This window comes from Benincasa hispida, chromosome 10, assembly GCF_009727055.1.
Source record: "Benincasa hispida cultivar B227 chromosome 10, ASM972705v1, whole genome shotgun sequence".
NCBI lineage: Eukaryota > Viridiplantae > Streptophyta > Magnoliopsida > Cucurbitales > Cucurbitaceae > Benincasa > Benincasa hispida.
Window position 1 is genome coordinate 47,121,842 of NC_052358.1, and position 27,105 is coordinate 47,148,946.

General features: G+C 38.3%; 1 protein-coding gene across 2 annotated transcripts in view; it reads right to left on the reverse strand.

The window, feature by feature from the left end:
- LOC120089385 overlaps window positions 1–27,105 on the reverse strand; it is an 86,301-nt gene that overhangs the window by 51,124 nt on the left and 8,072 nt on the right. Inside the window, exons 2-6 of one of the 2 annotated variants that reach the window (XM_039046837.1) lie at window positions 25,043–25,086; window positions 24,906–24,975; window positions 24,604–24,734; window positions 9,559–9,699; window positions 9,316–9,470 (exon numbers count right to left, since the gene is read on the reverse strand). In XM_039046837.1, the coding sequence (XP_038902765.1) occupies window positions 9,316–9,470; window positions 9,559–9,699; window positions 24,604–24,630 (323 nt within the window). In that variant the 5' untranslated portion in view covers window positions 24,631–24,734; window positions 24,906–24,975; window positions 25,043–25,086. The remainder of the gene's footprint in view (window positions 1–9,315; window positions 9,471–9,558; window positions 9,700–24,603; window positions 24,735–24,905; window positions 24,976–25,042; window positions 25,087–27,105) is intronic. The other variant, XM_039046836.1, reaches the window with a different exon arrangement.

Here is a 27,105-nt window from a genome sequence, read left to right on the forward strand (position 1 = left end):
GGGAGTGATGGAGTGAAATGAGAATGTTAGGTGTGGGGACCATTGAGAGGGATACGAAACTTGTCAAGAATTGTTACATTTCAAGGCCCTATAATCAACACAAAACTGCCACCCTCCATTCTTCTTCTTAACCAACGGATAGGAACCGAACAAGGACTCGAGTTGGGACATATAATCCTGCTTCCATCATTTCATCCACCAATTTCTTGATTTATGTTTTCTATGCGTGAGCATAATAATAGGATCATACATTTACCAAAGGCACCCCTCTATTAATATGAATTCGATGATCAATCTCCCATTTAAATGGTAGCTCATTCGGCCACTAAAAGACTTGGCTGAATTCCTACAAGGTTCAAACTAGATCACGCTTTAACTCCAAGAACTCATCTCTAGTTCGAACTTTCAAAGACAAAGCTCGCCAATTGACCTCAATAATTCCCAATGGAAAGTGACATTGCATTCTGACCATGACTTTTACCCCTCTTAGTGGAAGCGAAAGGAAATTCTCTAGAATTGTTAAGTTGCCCACCTTTAGATTAACCCCCTTACAAACCCCCTTTCCTTTCACAGCAATCTGAGTGTTATAATATTAACTTTACCTTCATACATTAGTTTAAGCTTTTGGGTCAATTGGTGATTTAACATGATATCAGAGCAAGAGATCGTATGTGTTTTTCTTTTTGATGAAAACAAATTTCATTCAAAAAAAAAAAAAATGAAAGAATACACAGGCATATAAAAAAACCAAACCCATAAAAAAAGGAAACATCATCTAAAGAAAAGAACTCCAACTATGCAAAATAGTGCCTATAGAATAGTTACAAAAGATCTTCAAAATTGAAACTCACAAAGAGAAATGAAAATGAATGAGGGGCCAAATCTCCTGATGTAATATGATTGAGATAGAATATGATGTAATAGGATTGGGATGATTTGGTAACTAAAAATATAATTAATCAAGGATTAACTAAGATTAACTTGAATTTACCAAATTATCCCAGTCCAATTACATCATCTCCAAAGGATCCCTCTCCAAACCCCTAAACACCCCTCTATTCCTCTCATCCCACAACACCCGAATAATCGCACACACCCCCACAAGCCATAAGGAACGACCCTTCTCCACAAAAGCAAGAGATCTTCTGTTGAACCCCTATAATGCCGCATTTACTCTCTAGTTAATATTAATTTCCACTTATTGGGTTGTTAGGTATCTACTTCCCTAAACTCAGTAAATCCCTACAACGCTGCTATTACAATGTTAAAAAGAACTATGTGCTAAGTGACAGATTGATCAAAAGGAAATGATAAGTAAAGAAACGCAAACAAGACCAGCACATTCGAGAGAGTTGGTGATTCTCTCCTCAAAAGCTACTTTAGCCTTTACCCAAAAAGTCCACACCCTTCACTGATTCCCATCCATTCCGTTTTATACACTCCCTCTTCTCCCTTCCCCACCCACCCCCCCCATCAATTTCTAGCCTCACGGCTATTTCCCCCATCACTTATAATCTTTGGTGTAATTCCCCTTCTACCCTTTCACTTATAGGTGTGAATAATTAGGGATGTGACAATACCGCTCGCCTCAAATTTTACCTTATCCTCAATGTGGAATTGGGGAAACTGTTCATTCATCAAATAAACCAACACCCATGTAGCCTCACTCTCCGACAAGCCCTTCCATTTCACCAACCACTCATTTGTAGCTAACTCCCCATTCCAACGCACCCTTAAAATGATATAAAGCACCACCGGTAATTCAAACTCCTCTGACAATGCTGGTGGATGTTGTTGAACTTGAGCCGACTATTCCAATTCCTTCTTCAGCTGTGAAATGTGGAATACGCTGTGTATAATTGCTTCAGGAGGAAGGTCCAACTTATATGCTACTTCCCCGATTCACTCCCTAATTTTATATGGACCGTAGTATTTAGGAGCTAGCTTTTGACAACCTTTTCTAGCTATAGACCTCTGTTCGTACAGACAGAGTTTAAAAAATACCCCACCCCCCACCTCAAATTGTAAGTCCCTCTGGCTTAAATCAGCTTCTTTCTTCATACGATTTTGAGCAATCACCAAATGTTCTTTTAAAGCATTCAAGGCAGCATCCCTGACCATCAATTGTTGTTCCACTAAATCATTCGTTGTTTTCTTTACCCCATACGATACTAAAGACAGAGGGTTTCTACCAAAAACTGCTTGATAAGGTGTTGTCTTAATCGACATATGGCATGTGTATTGTACGAAATCTTGGCCCAAGGTATCCACATACTTCATTTAGAAGGCTGCTCGTTGCAAAAACACCTCAAGTAGGTTTCAAGACAACAATTTACCCTCTCCATTTGGCCATCAATTTGAGGGTGAAATGATGTGCTTTTTTTAACATTGTTCTCATCATTGAGAATAACTCCTTCAAAAAATGGCTGAGAAAGATTTTATCCCAGCCCGTCACAATCGATTTTGGAACCCCATGATTTCGTATAACTTCTTGGATAAACAATTCTGTTACTTGTTTAGCTGAAAAAGGATGTCACGGACGAATAAAATGAGCATATTTGCTCAATCTATCCACTACCACCATGATTGAATCATAACCTTCAGATTTTGACAGCCCTTCTACAAAGTCCATGGTCAGGTCATCCCAAATCTGCTCCTGAATTGCCAGAGGTTGAAGCAGCCCTGCAGGTTTCTGTGATTCTGTTTTATTGCGTTGATAAATCTCACATTGCTCTACATGTCTCTTCACATTAGATTTCATCCCTTGCCAAAATAGTTCTCTTGACATCCTTTTCTAAGTATGAAGGAAGCCTGAATGTCCCCCTAAAACCGAATCATGGGAAGTATGAAAAAGTGAAGGGATTAAGGAAGATGTTTTCGAAAGTACTAACTGTCCTTTGTATAAAAATCTTCCATGCTTCTATTGGTACTTTGGTTTTCCCTCTTGGTTCACTTTCGACAAGGCAATGATTTTCTGTAATTCTTCATCTTCGCTTACTTTCTTAAGCACTAACTCCACATCCGACAGTGCTGGCGTGGTAAACATAAATATTTCTACTATTAGAGGTAACTGGGATAAAGCATCAGCTACTCCATTTTGAAGTCCGAGTTGGTATAAAATCTCAAAGTCGTATCCTATCAGCTTCGTCAACCATCTCTGAAATTGGGGTTGTACCTCCCTCTATTCGCTCAAAAATTTCAAGCCCTCTTAATCTGAAATAACCGTGAACTTATTTTGCCTAATAGGTAATGTCACCATTTTTACACTACTTAGACAACAGCCAACAATTTTCTCTTATAGATCAATTTTTCTTGAGCTCAAGGAGATAATTTCTTACAAAAATATGCAATCGGTTTAGAATTCTTAGTTAGGACAGCCTCTAATCCAAAACCAGATGCATCCGTTTCAATCACAAAAGGGAGTGAAAAATCAAGTAGAGCTAAAACAAGGATCGTCATCATGGCTTGTTTAAGTTCTTCGCTTGTTTAGCCTGCTCATTCCAATTGAAAGCATTTTTTCTAGAGTACCTGAGTTAATGGTGTTGCAATCTACCCATACCTTGCACAACCTTCTATAATACCCGATAAGGCCAAGGAACCCTCTATGTTCTATCACATTCTTTGGTTGAGGCTAGTGAATTGCTTTCACTTTTACTTCATCGGCTTCCACCCCTTTCCTGCGAGACCCAATGACCTAAATATTGGATTCGAGTTTGACAAAACGAGCACTTCTTCTTGTTCGTGTACAACTTATAATCCTGTAAAGTGTTAAAAACCATAGCCAAATGCATCTCATGAGTAGTAATATCAGGACTACAGATAAGAATGTCGTCGAAAAATACCAATATAAACCTTCGTAAGAACGGCCGAAATATCGGATTCATCAATCATTGGGAAGTGGTTGGAGCATTGGTCAAACTGGAGGACATCACCAAAAACTCATAATGTCCTTCATAGGTCTAGAAAGCCATCTTTTCAACATCCCCCTCTTTCATTCGAATCTGATGATAACCTAATCGTAAAACCAATTTCGAGTATATCGCCGATCCGTGGAGCTCATCTAACAATTCTTCGATGACCGGAATCGGAACTTATCCGCCACTGTAATTTGGTTCAGCTTTCTATAGTCAACACAAAATCTCCAACCCCATCTTTTTTTTACCCAACAAAACAGGGGTCAAATACGGGCTTCGACTAGGTTTGATTATTCTAGCTTGCAACATCTCCCCCATGAGCCTCTCAATTTCCTCTGTCTGATGATGTCCGTATTTATATGGTCTTACATTGACTAGCAACTACCATCCTTGCGTTGTAATTTGATGGTCAATCTTGCATTTTGGAGGACGTTCGGTTGGGATTTCGAAAATATCCTCATTCTTGCTTAGCAGTGTTTGAATCATGACCGGTAGCACTTTTTCCTCCTTACTTTGCTCATCAAGAAGCAAGTCTCGATTATGCGCTATATCCACATTCTAGAATTCAATCAGGCATCCCTGATCATCTTCTTCCCACACTTTAGCTAAAGCCTTCGGAGAAATTTCAAATCTAGTCAACGACAGGTCTCCTTTCAACGTAACTACTCTTTCTCCCTCAATGAAACACATTGTCAACAAAGGCCAGTGAACTCCCATAAATCCTGTGGTGAATAGCCATTGCATAACCAGCACTACATCCATCTGTCCCAAATCGATCGGGAGAAAATGGCTCTTACAACCAATTCCTGTAATTTGACTACCGCAAACTTGCAAACTTCGTTGCCTCTCCATTGCCGATTACTACCCCATACTTCACTTTGTCAATTAATGGTAGTTTCAGCTCATCAATCAATTTCTGATGGATAAAATTGTGAGTTGCCTCACAATTGATCAACACAACAACCTCCTTTTCCTCTATTGTTCCCCTCAATTTCATTGTACCCCGCTTTGAAAACCTCATCTTAGATTGAAGAGAAATTTCCGCGTCCTCTATTACCTCAATTGATTTTAACACTAGGACTTCTTCTGTTTCTACATCGTCCGTCTCTTCGTTCTTTTCATCCTCATTCGCAATGAACAACATCAGTTCCCGATTCTCTCTTACCTTGCAGCAATGGTCATGCGAATATTTTTCGTTGCAATGAAAACACAGTCCCTTCTCCAACTATTCCCTATATTCGCTATCGGACAGACGCTTCACCGACATATCCTTCTTCATGGAATTTCCCTTGACTGGAATCGAAACCTGACATGTCGCACCACTCTCGGTGCCTTTTTGAGTTCCCTTTTGCAAATACATAATTCGTTTTATTTCCAACTTGGGCTTCACACTTGCTCGACCCAATAATTTCTAATTCATTCAGGCCAACTTAAGAGCTAAGTTACGGTCATTGACGAGTTAGGCCTTTTTCATACATTCATCCAAGCCCACAGGGTGCCGACTGATGACCTCGGCTTGTAAAGACAACTTAAGTCTGTTCAAAAATGCATCCGTGAGTACACTCTCCGCCATTTTCGATAACGGCACCGAATAGATCACAAACTTCTTCACATAATCGACATAGCTTCCGTATTGTTTGATTTGTAATAATCTCGCTCCGAGACTTCCTTTGCCGGTAGGCTGATAATGTTCAAACAACCATTCCTTCAACTCTTCCCAAGTATGGAACGCCTTCCAATTATGACTCTATCTAAACCAATCGACTTCATCTGGAGCGAAGCTCACCACTGCCACTTTCACTTTCTCTGCATTGCTTAATTCATGTATTCGAAATAATGCTCTACCCTATTAAACCCAAGACTCTGGATTCTCTCCCACGGAGATCGCCATCTCCAGCCATTTATATTTACTTTTATTAGCCCTTCCGATCCCTTGCCTTTGTGCTAAATCCGCCTCATGCATTTTCCCTTTCATCTTGAGTCGGGAACCACCAACCATATCATGATAATTTCTTTATACTTGTACAGAGACCCAAGATCATATCCTTCATGATCGTCATCATGACTGTGCTCTTTCATGATTTGATGAACAAGGAAATGAGGTCTATGTCAATGGAATTTCATCATCCGTACATAACAAATTGGTATAGGTCTGGGTGGGATGATACAAAAAAGAGCAGTTGCCAATTGGTATGCGAGATGATAAAATATGGCAAAACCTAGATCTTTTTAGGAGGACCAAATGACTCTTGATAAAACTTATCCTATTTATTTAAGTAACGGCAAGATGATTGGCTCTGGTTTTAAGGATAACTATAGGTCGGTGGCTACCTAAGGAAACTCCAAAGCCATGGATCGATGCTAGCAGGAACCGTCTAAGAATGGGTTGTGACGTGGACTGATCATGCCTGACTTCACTCTTTTCGATGATCTTCCGTGGAGGATGTGGTTGGCTCATTTCGGAGACATTTCAAAGGTCTTTGGTACAGTTCAATCAGACCTTTTTTATCAAAGGTTTACTAATCAATGAACCCCCGAAACCCAAGAAGAAAATGTACTACTATGGGCCTAGGGGAGTTGCTAGCTTCAGGTCCACGATGGCCTTTTTATTGATTTTGACGATTGGATGTCAAGACCAACAATTGCATTTGATCGAGTTGAAGCAGCAGATCCAACCAATCCTGGTTCCATTTTCTTATTATTAGTAAGGTTTTCAAAAGCCGTAGTGGGTTTAAAGTGGATTGGCAAGATTCAACATTGGTCTTTGGAGCGTTATAAAGCACATACCTACCGTCCAGCATCCTAGGGTGTCCGATCCATTGGATCAGATCAATCGTAGACCAAAATTAATATTCCTTCTTCCTTTTATTCATTTTTGAAAAGCAACCGATGGATGGCTAAACAAAAAGGATGACTTCTTCAACTTTTTTCTACTATTTGTGCTATTCTTTCTCTTCATTTCTTCTTCTTTTCTTTGGTGTTTCTTGACTTCTTGTTTAAATCTTGATTCTTGATATTAAAGAAGAAAGTTTGGGCAGAAAACTAAAAAACTTGAAGAATCATTAAAAGAAAAAAAGGCAAGTGCCTATGTCGCCTTGAACATATGTTCAAGGCGACAAAAAGGCACAAAAGAAGAGGGCCCCATTGAAGGTGCTCGCCCCAGGTACTTGCAAGGCGGTATGGCCTCCCATCGCCTCGCCTCTCGCCTAAGCAAGCGCCTGGCTGCACCTCAACAACATTGGTTGTCACGGCTATGGTTAGGGACCGAGAATCTTGCCCAACCCCGAGCAAGAGCCTAATTCATGTACGTATAGGGACTTAGCTACAAAACTACGTTTTTAATTGTTAGGGAGGTCTTTGACTTCTAAATTCGACCAGGTCCCATGAGTAAGACTTCGTCCATAATGTAATCGACAGATCCAAGATTTTTTTTTTGTCAGTGCCCTCTTTTCCTCTGTCGCTCGCCCCCCACACTTGTACCCTGAGGTTGTCAATTTGACATGTTTCTTCTGACCGGATTGGGAAGATTTCGTTTCCGTCTCCTGGTGAATAAGAGAACACATTATTTAAAGGTAAGGTCAAAGTTCTTTGCATTCGTAGAGGAGGCTCGTCCATGATTGGTAATCAGCTGTAGCATCCACCGATAATGTGTGGAAGAGGGTAAGCTTTCTATGTGGATGTGAGTCCTCACTGACCTGAGCAATTTCGATCACCTAGTAGGCCAATATTGTTGCATGCATCTACTGAAAGAGAAGGGGGCTACCTTCAAATAAGTTGGATCATCCGGAGTGGCTTTTGTGTGTGGCGGGTTAGGCTGGTTGAGCTTCGTGCCTCTCCAATCTCTAGCCCCATGGTTATTTACCGCATCACTTATAATCTTTGGTGTAATTCCCCTTCTACCCTTTCTCTTATAGGTGTGAATAATTGGGGGTTTAACAATTGTCTACAAATTCCAAGACCAAAAGTGAGTGGAAGTGTTATAATATTAAATTTACCTTCACCCTTTAACTTAAGCTTTTTGTGATGCAAGGGCTTATCGGGATTCCCAACAGTTTAATTTGTTTTAAGTTTCTTTATTTTCAGTCTTCTCTAGCTTAGCTTCTGTCTTAGGTTATTTACCTGCTGGTTATTACTTTCCAGCCTTGTATACAGTTGAGGCAGCCTATATATATGGTTGCCCATCCCTTTTGTTATCTCATTAATAAAATACTTCTTCTTCAACAACTCTCCAAGAATCAATACATCAATTGGTATCAAAGCACCTTTGTGAAAGGGCTTGATGATTGGCAAGAATACCATCAAGAATCTAGACCCCCTACCCAAGATGCAGAAGCATCATCCCCATCTCCCCAAACCTTAAATCAGCAGCTGTCACATGTAAAACCTCTCTTGGTGAATTAAATGGAAGTTTGCAAGAAGTTTAAACCAATATGGTCGGAATTATGGCCACGGTTTCAGGCATTCAACAAGCTGTAGAACACCTCACTCAAGAGATCGATAAAATTTCCACCACGGCCCACGTTCAAGATGCAATCAAGAACTGAACATCAATCCAGCTCGTGGTCAAGAACGTGCAGCCTTACCTCAACAACAGCAAGGTAGAGGTAATTTCAAACAACCAAGTAGTGTAAACTAATTTTCTTGGACACAATCTTGGAGAAATCTTGTTTTTATTCCTAGAACTAATGGCTCCTACAACCTAGGAACCCCTATTTAAAGGCTACAAACCAGCCTTTGTTCCTTAACTAATAGTAAATAACAATTTCCAAAAAAAAAAATAATAATAAAGGGAAGAAGAAAAACTAATAGTAACTAACAATAACTAAACTAAACAGAAACTTAACTTTTAGCCAAGGTAAAAACATAAAAAACAGAGCAATGTTTAAAACAAAAATTCAAACCCAAAGCCAACAAATTGACTTACGCCTCTAAGGCATGAGAAGCATAAGCCTCAGTGAAAGGTAGGAAAAAGATCAATTAATTATATAAAATTTTAAAACGTGAGCCCTCGAAATTTGGTAAGCTTTATGGTTGAACGATTGAATGTTCAGGCCGAGCAACGTCTGTGAATACTAAAGGTGTTAAGTATTCAAGGACACGTCGCAAGAAGTGCCTACTAGGTAGCCTTAAAACTCATACACCCACATATATAAAAATAGAATAACATATCCACAAGTGTTGGCCCCTATTTAGGAAATTAAGACAAATCAAAAGTTCTAGACAAAAAAGTCCAATAAAATATTCTATCAGTTTTACACTTTTCACAAATCATTATACTTTTAACACTTTTAACATTCCAACGGTGATAGAAACTATATGGTTCATAAAAGGTAAGACATCCTTATATAATTGCCCACCTATAAATTCAAAATATATAAGCTTTAATAAACAAGATTATAACCTGAAAGTTTGATCATGAACCATCTGGAGAAGACTCTCTAGGTCCAATGTTTCCATAAGGATAAATAATAATCGAACTTTAACTTGACAAGAAGAATGTATTGCCGAACTTGATATTGCAAGCATTTCCATGTTATAAGATCCAGATATGATTCCCTGGACCACTTGCATCATTAACAGAATCGTAGAATACTTTTAAAACTACAAAAGAAAAGGACACAATAATAGAAGAAAAACAATGTACCTTATAAAGCAGACACAATGTTCTCCATCGATCAGCATTACATCTAACAAATGACTCATAATATGCAATAAAAAGAATGTCCAAAATTAGATTATCTTCTGTCAAGGTCTCTTCAGCCCAAAATGTGAAAAGGTCAACATCCTACACAGCATTTCCCATGGTTAATATATATTATCAAGTTAAAACATACAAGCATAGACAAATGGGGAAAATAGCCTTTATCATTTTTCTCACTCAAGCGGCCAAATATTGTGGGGGCAGAAGTAAACATCTAAATGACATTCAAAGCAACCATTTCAGCAGAAACAAGAAATAGATTATAGGCTCTGATCTCAAAGTAACATGCAACTTTTCTTAAAACATTTGTAAGTGTCCATGCCTGTCAAATGATCTCACAAGACGTTGACAGGTTCTGGTCATGGGAAAAGGCATGAGCTCTTGCTAAGTTTAATGTATCTATTCTTTTGTTTTTTTGAAACAGGAAACAAAACTTGTCATCGATATAATGAAAAGAGATGGAGCTCAAAAAAGTACAAAACATTACAAAAGAACACAAATTACAAAAGGAAAGATAAAAGCATTCCAATTTAGACACAAATTCTATAACAAGTCAAAATAACATTTAAAAAGAGACCATGAAGAAGAAGCCTGGAGACTAGCCAAATCGATGCAGTTTGGCCATGCACGAAACTTATCTTAAAATAATATTCGATTCCATTCTCACCATAACTCAGAAAGGAGAGCTTTGACCGGAAGCTTTTGGTATAGCTATACAAAGAAACCCAAAATTTCAGCTTCAGATTTCGTAAAAGGTACAAGTGAAGTACCATCTGAAGAGCAAAGTTTTGAGATCATAAGTTTACTTTTCCGCTCAAACCAAATTTGGAGAACTTTTTTATCTTGTTAGGTCCTTAATTGTTGCTTTGCCTCCTTTTTTTGGGGTTATAGTTACAATTTGTGTAAGCCCCTTTTATATTCAAATGCAAGCTAGATTTCTATTAAAAAAAATAAGGGAAAACATATATCTTAAGAGGCAACCGATTGTCTTACACATTTAGAACTCAAGGACACAATTGTACAACCAATAAATCTTGTTCAAGTAAGGTTGTAAATAACACATATATCCTAAAAATACTCTAAAGAGAGACCAAAGAAAGATTTGGGAAGAAAGCATTAGGATGAAGCCTTAAGGCAAGTTGAATCAAACCTGAACTTTTTAGAAGATAAACCGGTACAAATCAATCACTCGTAAAGCCTTGAGATTGAAAAGATGTGTGTCCAGCATAAACCCCCAACAAATGAGGAATTGCAAACGAATCCCAACGACCCAAGCCTTTGCAGAAGCTAAAGAAACCAAAACATATGCTATCCGAATCCTTCACAGACTTCAAATCAAAAGCTAAACCAAAACAATGACTTTAATCACCCTCAAAGCAACAAGTGGGACAAAATCAAGCTAGAAATCACTAACTCACCTCAAACGTCAATCAACAACACCACAACTGCCAAACATGGTTAACACCGACAGAAGAAGCCAAAGAAAATCTCTGAAAACGTCCACAACAATAGAACTCAATCCATTAAAACTAAACTTTTGAATCAACCCAATCTTCTTGTATGCCAGGACATTTTCTACAATGGAATATAAAAAACAGAAAAGAATAATTAAGCTTTCTACCAAGCTCTAGGTACAAAAGAAGGAATCTCTATCGACAAACAAAATTTTCATCGAGCCTTCTTCAATAAGCCCACTAAGCTGCCATAACTCAACCCAATATGCTTCTATAACTTGTTGACCACACCTCCTAACACATCATGTGGGACTTGTGTTCCCACCACTTCGCAGAAAAGGAAAATAGCACTTTCTCTAAGCCTTCGTCTCCATCCATCACCAACACCATCTTCCTCTGCATTTGTTCTGTAGCAACTCCTTCAGTATGGTCACCTTCAGCCTTGGTTGCGTCTTCTTCGGTGTCCACAGTCTAACAACATCCATCCGGTCATCTAGCATTCCATTCCGACACACATCTCTACCGTCATTATCATAGCTTGCCAAAGATCAAACACCAATATAAAATAAAGAATCACGATGCTTGCCTTTAGAAATGCTCGACCAAAGTACACAAACAACTTTCCATCACCACCGGTTGCTAGTAAGTAGTTCAATCGCCAAATCTTCTTTTGCCTGCAACCCTACTTTTCTATTAACTTTTTTCCCTTTTGCCCATTCTTGCTCGACCTTCTCTCCACTTCCCTTGTGGAACTTCCATCGTTGCCCACCGATTTTCCAACACCAGCCCTCTTGCTCATCATCTTCTCTCCCCTTCTGTTTTCTTTCTTGTGTTTGCCTAGTGGCAATCGTCAACGACGAATGCTTCAACAATGACGACAACCGGCAACATGTGTGGAGAGCACATTGTATTACGGCTAAGGCTAGTTTCTCCACATGTTTATGATATTGTCATGGCAAGTCAGGTTTTGGGTTTAAAACAAAATGACACCCCATATTCGAGTATTACCATCTTTTCTGACTTATCAATGTAATGGGCCCCTCCAATCTGTTTACAAACAGAAACCTCTACAAGCCCATGGTCATTTCCTTCTCCGAAATATTTTGATTCCCGTGAATTAGGTTGAATTTTTTCTCCCCATTAAAATATAGAAGCCCAATGTGATTGTGTAGTCCACAATTTTCCATATCTAATAGTAAGAGGACGGGACCTTACTCATATTTGACTTTGGCTCATCGAGAGGCCCACAGTTCCATTCCTCTCCCACACAATCTGATGTATTTCGAAGTAGCCATTCTTATATTTTATCCCTTAGTTAAGTGTAACAGCTGAATCTTGATGTTTTTTAACTTAACTAGCTGGTTCTTTAAGTTTTTGATATTGTAATCTTTATTGGACAAAAGTTACCGTTGGTCACCAAATTAGTTTTGGGTTGTTAAAGAGTTTAGTATTTAAACTAAACTCTCCTCACAAATAATACATTAAAGAGTTTAGTATTTAAACTAAACTCTCCTCACAAATAATACATCTTTGAAGCATTTTTTAGAACTGAGTTTTACTCTCACCTTGTTACACCAAAATTGGTATCAGAGACCTACGATTGTGGGATGTCCTTGGCTGGTAAAAGCGCAGCACTCATCAACAAAAAACAGGACAATGTCATCCAACCCATGCAAGTCGAACCTCTCACTCCCAAATCATCCACTGCCCGATTTTTGGTTGTAGAGGAATTGCTAGGGGACATGAAGATCGGCTTGGCAGAAATGAATCAAGCAATTGATAGGCTGTCGAGATAAATGGAAGAGGTGTTGCCTACCCTTCCTCCACGTCGAAATGGCAACAGAAGAGATGGAGGATGGAGAAGGCATGTACAAGAAGTAAATGGCAGGCAGTAAAGGCAGGAAACTGAGAGTGAATCCAAATCTTCAACAAGAAGTCGGGTAGCTCCAAGATTTCAAGAAGTTAATCAGGAAGCTCAAGAAACTGAGTCTACATCATCCGTAAGTGAAGTTTATAGACCAATTCAACCGAGAAGATGAAATTTTCAGAGGCAATATGACCAAGAACGATAGGATAGACAGCAAGACTATAAAATGAAGATTGATTTATGATGGAACAGGATTGGGATAATTCGGTAAATTTAAGTTAATCTTGGTTCATCCTTGATTAATTACATTTTAATTACCAAATTAGTTTTAACCTCTTTAAGTTATCCTTTTATGATTCTTATAATTCTCTATAAATAGAATGTCCCCCCTTGTATTAGATATCTTCTCATTAATAAAAGAGACTTTGTTTGGTTTCTTGGAGATTTTTCTCAATCATTTAGGCTACATCAATTTGGTACCAGAGCAACCGTTTGGGTCAACGTTGATTGTCGCTGCCGTCGCTGGAAGTCTGAGAAACTCTTGGCAACATCAATCACAAGAGGGAGCTTCATTACCGAACAACACATACCTAACTAAAGAGACCTATTAGATTCAAGGTCGAGAAGGAATTTGAAGAATCATTCATGAGTGGAATTTATAGAAGACCTAATACATTTTGGGACAGAAATTATTATTTTTGTTATGGAGAACGACCAAGAAAGATTGAGACATGTTCGAGATAATTCAAGAATTGGTCCTATAACAATTATGATGTGGAAGCCTATTTAAGAACACCCAATTTGCACATCAAGCCTGAAGTATTGGAAGAAATGAAGAAGTAAAGAAAATCCAACGTTTCTTGGGAAAGATGACTCAAAACGTGGAGCAACTTTCAGAACAATGGCAAGTGCTTAAGAAAGAAATAATGCAAGAAAATCAAGAATCCATCTAAAGGAGCTGTAAAACTGTGCAAGAAACAAATAGAAAAGGAAATCATTGCAAAGAAGAATTAGTTGAAGACAAATCGAACAAAGAAGATAGAAAATGTGAGTATCAGAGAGAAAAAAATCAATACGACTAACTCAAATAAATCGAAGAACCTCGAAATCGATCCTCAAAATTGAATTGAATTTAATATAGTAAACCTGAAATTTAGCACAACAAGTCATCCCCAAACCAATGGGCAAATAGAAGCCACTAACCGGATCCTTCGAAATCTTATTCGTTACATTGGAGGAGACAAACCCGAGCAATGGGACCTTGTCTTAACTCAAACGGAGTTCGCTTACAACCATATGAAGAATAGATCTACAGGAAATTCACCATTTAAAATAGTATACACAAAACTTCCTAGATTAACATTACTAATTTACCTTCCTCTATTGATCTTAGCTTAGAAGCGGAATCTATGGCCGAATAGCTAAATTACACGAAGAAGTGAAAAAACATTTAGAGAAGATGAACAACAAGTACAAGACAGAAGCGGAGAAGCATAGAAGATTCACGGAATTCAAAGGAGACTTAGTAATGATCCACCTCTGCAAAAATCAATTACCCGTAGGCACTTACAACAAGCTTTAACCAAGGAAGCTAAGTCCCTTTCAAGTACTAAAGAAATATGGAGATAATGCCTATAAAATTGAACTACCGAAGGATTTACACATTAGCCCTATTTTCAATGTAGCCGACTTGACAGAATACTTCCCACCAGACCAACTATCTCTTTCAGCTTAAACTCAAGGACGAGTTGTATTTCATTTGCACGGAGGGAATTTGATGTATTTTGAAGTAGTAATCCTTATATTTTGTCCTTTAGTTAAGTGTAACCATTGAATCTTAATGTTTTTTAACTTTTTTTTTTTTTTTTAGGAAACGAGTCTCTTTATTCATTAAGAAAATGAAGTGAGACTAATGCTCAGAATACAAGGATACGAAATGGATCAAGAGGTGCACCAGGACATCTCAACTAGGTTGACACCCCCCTAGAACCCTCATCATTTCCGAAGACAAAATATAAGATTAAATAAAAGGTTTCATAACAGTACAAAGATAAACTTTCAGTAATTAGGGAACAAATTAAAAGCAAGACAGCCTAAGAATAATAATAAAACACGGCTAGCCAAAATTCCTTTGGGAAGATAGCTTCAAAGTTCCAGAGAAAGGAAGGCATGCCAATTCAAACTGATTTCTTGGCATGGGTAAGCTGCAAAGGTGCTAGTGAGAGAACTCCACAAAGAGGCATTAAGCTTGGCTGCTTCAAATCTTGTGAACCAAGGAGTTTCCTTATCTTGGAACTCTTTGGTTCCGTTCAAACCACAAATCTGCTAGCACTGCCTTATCAACATTGACCCACAAAATTTGTTGTTTTTTTTAAGGTTTGGACCTACTAGCAACTGCTGGACATTATCTCTGAATGCTTCCCCAAAAGCCAGCTTAAGTTGAAAGCCTTGAATAGTGAGAACCAGCAATTTTGAGCATAAACGCAATCAAAAAGAAGGTGTTGAAGGTCTTCCCAATTCCTTTTACACAAAGCACATCTATTAGGAGAAAGATAATCGGAGGACAGCTTCTTTTGCAGCACACTTGGACAGTTTAGAGTTCCAAATATCATTATCCATAAGACTATATTTATTCGCCTCGAGCTTTTAGACTTCCGAAGTGCTTGTCTTAAAGATTGATCGATTGGAGGGGCTTTGTGAAGGTGAGTGACTAGTGATTTAATCGTGAAAAGGCCATTGGACTCCAATGACCATGAGCGATTGTCGAAGCAATCCTTCACTTCTACTATTGCAACTAAGCTTAACAAAACTTGAAAATCTGAAATTTCTTCCTATTTCAGTAGTCTTCTAAATGAAATGCACCAAGAGAAAATGTTTTTATCCCAATGATCCGACACTGAGCCATTTGGTTAAAGAGCTATTCAGAACAAACTAGGGAATCTAAGATTGAATGGAGTATTTTTCATCCAAGCATCCAACAGAAAGCTATTCTGCAGTCGTTACCTATTTTGAAGGCTGCTAATTTTTCCACTTTCAGCCACGACCTTGATATGTTGATCCAAGGGCTTCTAAGACTACAACCTGCCCTACCTGAAGTGTGCCAACCAAACAAGCTGCTGCCACGTATACTTTTGACCACTTTACACCATAGAGAGGAGTTCTCATTCATAAATCTCCATCCCCATTTTGCTAAGAGAGCCAAATTTTTTTCTTTTAAACCACCCAGCCCCAAACCTCCTTCCTCTTGGACTTTAGACACCTGCTCCCACTTGGTTAAGTGGTTTATTTTCCCCTCTTTATGTCCTTCCCAAAAAAAGTTTCTCAAAAAAATTTCTAATCTGGATAACACCTTCCCTGGCACCAAGAAGGAGGACATATAGTAAGTAGGAAGATTTGAGAGTACCGACTTACAAAGGGTCGCCCTTTCTCCTCGAGATAGGTTGTATCTTCTCCGTTTGTTTAGTTTGCCTTGAAATTTATCAATAACTGGCTGCCAGAACTCCACCTTTTTTGGGTATCCACCCAAAAGAAGTCTGAGGTAAATGAAAGGGAGTGGCTCAGCTTTACAATTGAATTTAGCAGCCACTGCAACCAACTTGTCTAAATCTACGTTTATGCCACAAAGTGCTGATTTTTCCCAATTAATTTTTTGGTCTGAACACCACTCAAAAAGATCAAGGGTAGTTCGAAGAGTATCTAGCATGGCATCTTCATACTTGCAAAAAATTAGAGTGTCATCCGCAAATTGAAGAATAAGAAAGGAGAAAGGGGGTCTCCTTGCCTAATACCTCTTGTTGCATTGATTCTTCCTCGTGGCCAGCCATTAATGAAGATGGAGAATTTTGGGTTGGCAATGCAGCCCATTACCCATGCGATCCATTTTGGATCAAAAAACTTTCCATAAAGCACCTTTTCTAGGAAGGTCCAATCCACTCTATCAAAAGCTTTTTCTAAGTCCAACTTAAGGATCCAACCTTTCTTCTTTTTGGATCTATAATCTTCTTCGGCTTCTTTGGCTATGAGAATGGGGTCAAGGATCTGTCTCCCCTCAATGAAAGCACTTTGAGTAGGAGCTATTATACTTGGCATGATCCCTTTGAGTCTTTCAGCTAATACTTTTGCAATTATTTTATACGTAAGGGTTGTGAGACTGATCGGCCTGAAATCTTTTATTTTCACCACATCTACCTTTTTTTTTAAATTAAGCAAATGAAGTTCTTCTTAACACAAGAGTTGAGCTTCCCATTGCTGTAAAATTCATCAAACGGTTTTGTGAAGTTATCCTTTAGTTGATTCCAAAATTTGAGGATGAATTCTGGTGTAAAACCATTTGGGCCTGGTGCCTTGTTTTTTCCCAACCCTTTCACTACCTTTCTGATTGTTAGGGTAGTGAATCTTGCTACAAGCTGCTCATTTTGGTTTCTTGATACTCTAGATCAGTCAATATTAAGTGGTACTGCTCGAGATCCTTCACATTTTGAGTAAAGAGGGGAGCAAAACCCCAGAATGAGATCTTCAATGTCACGGTACGATCTGGTTGGTAAACCTTGGTCATTAATCAGTTATGCTATCAAATTTTTCCTCTTTCTTGCAGCTAGAAATCTATGAAAGAAGGAAGTGTTTTCATCACCCATCTTTAGCCAATTTAATTTACTTTTTTTAATGAGGTTTCTTTCTTCCTGCTGATATAAGGCCATTAAATCTACTTTCAATGCTATTCTTACATCTTCTTCCCTAGTATGAGGATCCTCTTTATCTGTCAATTGATCCCTTCTCTGAATTTCTTTAATAAAACTTTCCTCCTTCTTCTTCATCTCTTTATCATGGTTAATAAGTCATTTTTTTAAGGCTGTTTTAGTCTTTCTCAGTTTCAAGGATAGTACAAAACCTGTCCAGTGATGTTGTTCCTCCATGCTCAAGGATCTTTCAATCAATCTACAACACTCCTTGATATTCAACCAGCTGTTGCAAAAGCGAAAGGGGGAAGGATCCAATCAAAAGCTTCTGCTTCTAAGAGGAGGGGAAAATGGTCTGACATGGTTTTTGCTTGCCTGACAACCCTCGTTTTCAAAAGCTTCTTCCCAATTGTTTGATACTAGAAATCTATCAATGAGTGATTTCGAGACAGCTTCTCCTTCTCTAGACCAAGTGAAACGGCCGTTAGAGAGAGGAATTCCCAATAGGTTGTTTATTCTAATGAAATTATTGAAGCATGTCTCTTGTTGCTCTTCCTATTGGGAACCTTTCACAACTTCTTTGAATGTTGTTAAAATCTCCACCAATACACCAAGGTTCTGCAAGCTCTTCAGTAAGGGAAGATAATTCTGCCCACAATCTTCTCCTTTCTCTATAGTCTGTGGGGCCATATACATTCGTAATCTGGCATTGTTTCTTGTTTATTGTCTGACACTTGACTGTTAAGGAGAATTCAGCTTTGATTGTGTCAAATACTGAAATATTGCTTTCATCCCACATTGTGAGCAATCCTCCTGATCTTCCTTTGGCTTCCACAGAGGACCACCCTACATCTTCCGAACTCCATAGGCTTTTGATAAATGCTGGTTCTTTAATGTTTTAAATGTTTTTTATGTTTTTAAACTTAACTAGTTGGTTCTTTAATTTCTTAATGTTGTAATCTTTACTGGACAAAAGTTACTGTTGGTAACCAAAATAGTTTTAGGTTGTTAAAGAGTTTAGAATTTAAACTAAACTCTCCTCACAAGAGTTTAGAATTTAAACTAAACTCTCCTCACAATTAATACATCTTTGAAGCATTATTTAGAATTGAGTTTTACTCTCACCTTGTTACACCACAAGCAGTAGTCCTTTGATGGAATTAGGGTTCTTCATCCCATCATCGACCTCCTAATCTTTCCTTTCTTCCGTAATGGACCCACTACCGGAGTTACCTAGTCAACTCTGGCCTCACCGTCTTCTCTTGAACTTCTTCTTTGGCCACTTCAAAACTTGTCGTTCATAACGATCCTAGCTGACCCTCTTCAATCTCTGTATCACCTTCCCTTTACAACATTTGCATCGACTCACCATGGCAATATCATAACAACGTTTGTCGTTTCTTCCATCCAACATCTTGATTTTCAAACCATTTGACCATCAGATAGTTCTCTCTCCAACGTTTCCTTGTCCATCAATCAACTCGCCTTCTTATCGATATTATTCTTCTTCCAGTTGTTACTTCTTCAATTCCTCGCATCTTGCTTCTGTTTCAGATGCTTGACGATTTCTCGTCACTCTCTCTTGGCCCCTAGTTTTTCCTTTTTTTTCCATAACCATTTCCTTTCTTCACATCATCCCTGCCTTTCCTCCAACCTCATAATAGTCTACATTTGTTGTTTCCTCCCTTGCAAAGCTTTAAACTCTTCGAGACACAATTGTCCTTCCTTGTTGGTCCAATTTGATCCCTCTCACTATTTCTTCAAACTAATAATTTCATGTTTCCTATAATTCCCTTACTGTTGCCATTTCTTCCTTTTTTTGTCGTGACTTACCTTCATCAGAAATTTTTGCAACACTCCCTCTCCCTCTTTCCTCAATGTTGTTCAATGTATGTGAAAACCTTTTCATAAATGAGAATGTGCTTGTGATCTCACCATTGGAAGTTCTTCCTACCCGTCAATACTTAATAATTTCTGCTGACAATTGCTCAATACTTCGTTTCAATGCTACAACATTTCTTTGATCTTAACCTTGCCTCTATTGATACCATCATCCTCTCTTCTAATGTTTTCTGAACCATTTTTCTTCCCTCCTCCCAAAACAAACGAGCTTGATACCAATGTATTAGGTCATCACCTAACAAGAACAATAAAGGACAGAAAACATATATTGCAATATCGATGAAGAAACTACAATATCATAACTTTCGAGAGGGCTATATTCCCGAATTCCTACAACGGAAATTCCTACTAAAATTTTTACACCTTACGCCTAACCTACTCCCTTTATTCATAACTAAAAATCTTAACAAACTCTTAACTAACTATTTAAAATATGCCCTTACTAATAAAAGGACTTGTTTCATATACTTTGAGCATTAGACTCTTCATTTTAGCAATGAAAGGTCTTGTTTCCTATTAAAAAAATATATACTAATAAACATACTAATAATCTTAATATTTCCCCAACTAAGGGTCTTACATTCTCTTCCCCCAAATTTCATAATTTCACTCATCAATGAAATTGTTTCTTACCCAAAAAAAAAAACAAATCAAATGAAAATATTTCCTTTTTCAAAAAAAATAAATTATAGAGATGTCTTCACCACTAAACTATACGAATATGCTAGCAAATCAAAGACATATTAGTGGAACAGCAAGGGTGAGCCGGGTTTATTTTCTCAGCCAGACTAAGAAGCTTTAAACAGTCCCTAAAAAGATGGTTAGCAGATCATGAGAAAAGGCAGAAAATTAAGGAAGACTCACTGTTGGAAGAAATAAAAAGAAGAGATTTGCAAGAAGAAAGCTATGAGGTTTTCTCAGTGGAAGAAGATGTAAGAATCTCTTTGAAGGCTGATTTGATGTCCCTTTATCGAACAGAGGAAAGAGATCTCATGCAAAAATACAAGTTGAAGTGGCTACAATTGGTAGATGAGAATACAGCCTTCTTTCACCGATTCCTTGCAGCCAAAAAGAGAAAAAGCTCAATTGCTAAATTAATCAATGAACAAGGAGTTCCAACTAAGTCCTTCAGAGAAATAGATGTAATTATTTTGGGGTTTTATTCCAATCTATACTCAAAATATTTGGGTTCTCGTTCAATTCGTCTGAATCTAGCATGGCCAAGAGTTTCTACTGAGCAAAATGGTCAGTTGGTGACCAGTTTTAGCCCTTCAGAAATTAAAAATGCAATCAAGGCATTGGGAAGGAACAAAGCATCAGGACCGGATGGCTTTACCATAGAATTCATCTTTAAATTGTGGAATTTACTAAAGGACAGCCTTAAGGACATTTTTTAGGAGTTTTATCATAATGGGAAGCTTAACTCGTGTCATAGAAAACTTTATTTGCTTAATCCAAAAGAAGGAGGAAGGAGTCTTAGTGAAAGACTTCAGACCCATCAATTTATCCACCCTTGTCTATAAGATAATAGCCAAAGTCCTTGTGAAAAGGCTTAAAAAGATCATGCCAAGCTTAATAGGCCCAACACAAAATGCATTCGTTGAAGATAGGCAAATTCTTCACCCGATTCTAATAGCAAATGAGGCGGTGGAGGAGTATAGAGCCAAGAAGAAAAAAAGTTGGATCCTAAAACTTGATTTAGAAAAAGCCTTCGATAGAGTAGATTGGGAGTTTCTCGAAAAAGTTCTTCATGGAATAAACTTTCACCCCAGATGGATTTTTTGGATTATGGGTTGTATTTCTAATCCAAAATTCTCCATTTTCATTAATGGAAGACCAAGAGGAAGAGTAAAGGCTACAAGAGGGATTAGGCAAGGGGACCCCTCTCTCTTTTCCTATTCCTTTTAGTTAGTGATGTCTTAAGCATTTTGGTTGACAGGATCCAAGAAAGAGGTTTCTATGAAGGCTTCGTGGTAGGAAAAGATAAACATCAGATCTCCATCCTTCAATTCGCATATGACACTTTGTTATTTTACAAATATGATGATGACATGCTAGATAATCTTCGAAAAACTCTTGCACTTTTTGAATGGTGTTCCGGATAGAAGATTAATTGGGAAAAATCTGCCCTTTGTGGAATTAACATAGAAGAAAACAAGTTGAGGACAGTTACATCGAGGCTGAATTGCCAATTAGTGCACCTTCCTTTCTTATACCTTGGCCTCCCCTGGGGTGGATACCCAAAAAAAAATGGAGTTTTGGCAGCCCGTAATTGATAAATTAAGGAACAAATTGGACAAATGGAGAAGATATAATCTATCAAGAGGAGGAAAAGCAACTCTTTGCAAATTAGTCCTCTCTAATTTACCAACTTACTATATGTCTTCCTTTTTTATGCCAGAAAAGGTGGTTTTTTTTTTTTTTTTTTTTTTTGAAAAGGAAACAAGTCTCTTTATTCATTAAGAAAATGAAATGAGACTAATGCTCAAAATACAAGGAAACCAAAGGGATCAGTAGGTGCACCAGGACATCTCAACTAGGTGGTTTCAGCTTTAGAAAGAATCATAAGGAGCTTCTTTTGGGAGGGCCACAGAGGTGGTAAGATAAATCACTTGATGAAATGGGAGCTTGTCTCTAGAAAGCAAGAAGATGGTGGACTTGGGTTAGGAGGCTTGAAGGCTAGAAACTTGGCATTTTTAGCTAAGTGGGGCTGGCGTTTTATGCATGAAAGCACTTCTTTTTGGAGACAAGTTGTTAATAGTATCCATGGAAGCAGTTTTTTTTATTGGCACATTTCTGGAAAGGTAAAGTGTAGCCTTCGTAGCCCTTGGATTAGTATCTCAAGATTGTGGCTGAAAGTGGAAGTTTTGGCAGCTTTTAAGTTAGGAAATGGCAGTAGAATATCGTTTTGGCATGACCCCTGGCTAGATATTATTCCTCTTAAAAATAGCTTCCCGTCCTTGTTTGGAATAGCCAGCAACCCAAATGGTTCAGTTTCAAATAATTGGGATACTCAAACTTCTTCGTGGTCCATCAACTTTAGAAGGCTATTAAAGGAAGAAGAGATCTCAAGAGTTCCAAAATTTGCTACTCCTGGTGTCCAAGAAAGAATTAAAAAACTGCCAAGATATTCGCACGTGGTTCCTAGAAGCTAATGGCTCCTTCTCAGTAAAATCACTGGTCAAACACCTTTCTTTGGCTTCACCACTCACAACTTGCCTTCAAAAAGCTCTACGGAAGTCCAACAGCCCTCAGAGAGTAAACATTATAGTGTTACAGTGTGGATCATGCTTTTTGGAGCTCTTAATTGCTCCTCAGTTTTACAACAGAAGTTGCCTTCCCATTTTTTTTCTTCCAATTGGTGTGCTTTATGCAAATCAGAAGGGGAAGATCTCCGATATATTTTCTTTGACTGTGCATATGCCATTAATTGCTGGAGAGCTCTTTTTGAATGCTTCACCATTTGTTGGGTCTTTGATAATGCTTTCTGAAACAATGTTCAGCAGATCCTTACTAGGCCTTTCTTCCAGAAAACTTCAAATTTGTTGTGGTCTAATGTTGTAAAAGCTTCGCTTGTTGAGCTTTAGTTTGAAAGAAATTAAAGAGTGTTTCAAGATAAGGAAACCCCTTGGTTTGCTCGGTTTGAGGCTGCAAAGCTTAATGCTTCACTATGGTACTCCCTCTCTAAAGCATTTGAAGCCTACTCCTTACAAGATATAAGTTTAAATTGGCAGGCCTTCATTCATATGGACAGATAGTATCAAAGTTGGTGGACTGTTTTTTCAGCATAGGGTAGTCTTGTCTCCTGGCTTTTTGTTTTTGGTTTCCTTTGTATTGTAATTGCTGTCAAAGAAGTCTTGTTTGTTGTTTGTACTTAGTTTCTCTATTGTTGCTTTGTAAGGTTTCCTTTTATCTTTGTTCTTTGAGGTTGTTGGTTTGGATATGATGAGGGCGCTAAGAGGGTGTCAACCTAGTTGAGGTGTCCGGGTGTGCCTCCTGATCCTTAGTTCTTAGTTTTTTGCCTTTATGCTTCAAGTACACAACTCCAGTACTATCTTTTTTATGAATAATAAAGGCTTTTTATGTTTCCCTTAAAAAAAAAAAAAAAAAAAAAAAAAAAAAAAAAAAAAAAAAAAAAAAAAAAAAAAAAACAAAGGCCTTAGGGAAGAGGAATCCTAGAGCCAAATTGGAGGAAAGATTAAGAGACAAAAGACCTCAAAACCAAATTAAGTTGATAGTAAGAGAGAGAGCCCAAAAAAGTTGTGAATAGCACTCCAATACCTCCCAATAGCCTAATGTTTCAAATTCTAAAATACCTCTTACAAAACCTTTAACTTCTTTTATCCAGCTTTGAAAGTAGGCCCTTGGTTCATTTGGGCTACTGCGGTTAAGGCGTTGATTGCTGAATTTTGGTGGGAAAGAAATCAGAGGGTGTTTCAAGCCAAGCAACTTGGGTGGATGGATCATTTTGAAGTAACTCAGTTAACTGCTTCATTTTGGTGCACTTTATCCAAGCTTTTTGAAGACTTCTCCATTCAAGACATGTTTATATTGGCGTGCCTTTATTTTTCCAGCTTAAGTTCTTCTATCATGATGTATTGTTCTAGTTTAATTATTGTGTTTATGCTTCTTTTGTTCTTCGAAATACTTTTGTTACATTATTTACGGATATGATGAGGATGCTAAGGGAGTGTCAACCTAGTTGAGATTCCCGAATGCATCTCCCGATCCTTAGGTTTCTTTCACTCTTTGTCTCTCTTATTATACTTTGAGCAATAGTCTCATTTCATTATTTCAATGAAGAGGCTTGTTTCCATTTCAAAAAGAAATATCTTCTTATTCATAATACTATATTCTTTTGAGAATTAAATAACATTTTTCTATGGTGTGCCACCAAGAAAAAACATCCTAGAGGATTACTGGAGTTTAGTTCATCACATGGTTTTAAAAAAAAAAAACGGTGCCAGCAAAGAAATTAACTCATTGAAGTGGCCCAATCAGAATATATGTGTCATCCAGCTCCAAATTTTACAACTGTAAAGCAACGGTAAAGAAGAAAAGTAGATTGCAATAACCATTCTAACCATACCATCTGCTCAGGGTGAGAGGAGGACATAAGACTCTGCAAAACCGATATAAGTTTGTTTTCTAATCCATCAGTGATCAGTCTTAGTGCCTTGTCACAAGCATCACCTTTTTTGGAACCATTTCCAATAAACACTACATTGTGAGCATCAATAAAATCAATTAGGAATTAAGTAAAAATTAACATCTATAGAAAAAAGTGGTCCTAAATAAGAAAACTCGTGTATGCAAAAACCAGTTAAGAGAGGAGAAATGAGCAAACAAATCAAAATCAGAGATAGTAATCACTCATCAAAATGAACTTACAAGCATGCAAGAGTATGCGCCTTGTACATTTCAGCAAGCACTGCCGTTCAATGTAATATTCAAGTAGAACCTTCATTAAAATAAGAAAACCAAATAAGACAAGGACAATAACTTAGAAAATCTGATCAAACACATACCTGACATTAATCTGAGGCCTCGGTTTTTTATGAACACGAAACAACTGTTTCATTAATATAATGAAAAGGAATAAATGTTCAAGGAATGCAAACTCCCAAAGGGAGTGAAAACGAAAGAAAAAATACAAATAACAAACACAACCATAAAAAGATTACCCAAGAAAAATAAACAAATAAAGAGCCAAAAACATTTCCAAAATCAACTGAAATACTTAGAGCGCTTGCAAAAGAATGAAGTAACTATGAATAAGACCTCCATCAAACACTGAAAACCAATAGCTTCTTCAAAACTCCATAATAAAACCAAGAACCGACCACCAACCAATCATTAAAAGCATTTAAAACCCACCAGAAAACAATCTGATGCAACTGTTAGGTATCCAACCCTGAAAACTAATACCCAACAATGGCAACCTTCCTAGAAAACAGAGTATACTCTGTGATTATTTTATTTATAAATGTTGAAAATAGGGTTATTAATCTAGGGGCGTTTATGTAATTGTGTAGACCCATAGGGTTTTCTACTGTCTATTTATACAGTGTGTCCCTGTGTATTCAGTGTATCAGGTTAAAAAGAATAAGAAAAAGTCTTTATATTGTGGTTTTTCTCCCTGTACTAGGGTTTCCACGTAACCTTGTTGTTATTCTCTTCTCTATTTTTTATTTTTAACATGGTATCAGAGCTAGGTGACGAAACCCTAGCCATTATGGAAGAGAATCAACCCCAATCTTTTTCTGCTGATGGATCTTCAAGTTTTGACATGAAAACGGCTATTCGAGCAGCTGTAAAGGAGTGTTTTCAAGTAGCCCTACCGGAGTTACTTTCTGCCGTCCAGTTGCAGTCATCGGAGAGTCGCCGTCAGTGGGAGCCACCGCACCAGACTGCGCCAATCAGACTTCTCCACACAGAAACCAGCCGAACCCGCAAAGGAGGTCCGGTCGCGATCGGGTTCGGCCGCGAAGAACAGACGAACCGTCCAGTCGCGATCGGGTTTGGCCGCGAAGAACAGACGAATCGTGAAGAACAGGAGAGGCGCTCCGATCTGGGCAGAATTGGCACCGATCTAGTCGGATTCGGGTCATTCCGTGCTGAACCCGGGCAGATCTTCGAAGGACAGACAGAACCCGTCGACTTCCACTCCAAATCTTCGTAGACTTCCGCTCCAGTAACGAGCCGGCTATGTCGAACAGCCCAGCCGACCGGCGACCTCCTTCCAGCCGACGGCATCCTTCCAACCGTCAGTGGCGGCCCCGTTCCCTGCCGCTTGTAGTTCAACCCATTACCCAGACAATGTGAGACAATGATTGGCTTACCTGCAACAACAGATTTCAGATTTGGATACAATGTTCGGTGCAAATCCCCATCCAGTTCAACCAGTTTATTCAGAGAATCCGGTAAACTCATTCCCTGTTTTGCCAAATGTTTCCTACTTATCTGGTTTGATGGGTAATTCTGCAGGATTTATTGTAAGGGAAAAATTAAATGGCCAGAATTATTTCTCCTAGTCCCAATCAATCCAAATGGCCTTGGAAGGGCGTCACAAGTTTGGGTACTTGACAGGGGAAATTCCAAAGCCAGCTCCAGGTGATCCACAAGAACGAATCTGGAAAGGAGAAGACTCGCTGTTATGTTCTGTTTTGGTGAATAGTATTGAACCCCAAATAGGAAGACCACTACTATATGCTGCAACCGCCAAGGATATCTGGGAGGCAACGCAAGATCTATACTCAAAAAAGACAGAATGTCTCTCGGCTATATACGCTCCACAAACTGAATGCAAACAAAGGTCCATGGATGTTACTTCTTATTTTAACAAACTATCAATGCTGTGGCAAGAGATGGACCTGTGTCGAGAGATTGTCTGGAACTGTCCATAAGATGGGGCCCAATACTTGAAGATTGAGGAGACAGACCGTGTTTACATGTTCTTGGCTGGATTAAACCCTAAATTTGATGGTGTCCGTAGTCGGATATTGGGCCAGCGCCCGACTCCTTCACTCAGAGAAGTCTGCTCTGAAATATGGCTGGAAGAGGATCGGTCGTGCGCCATGAATAATCCCAT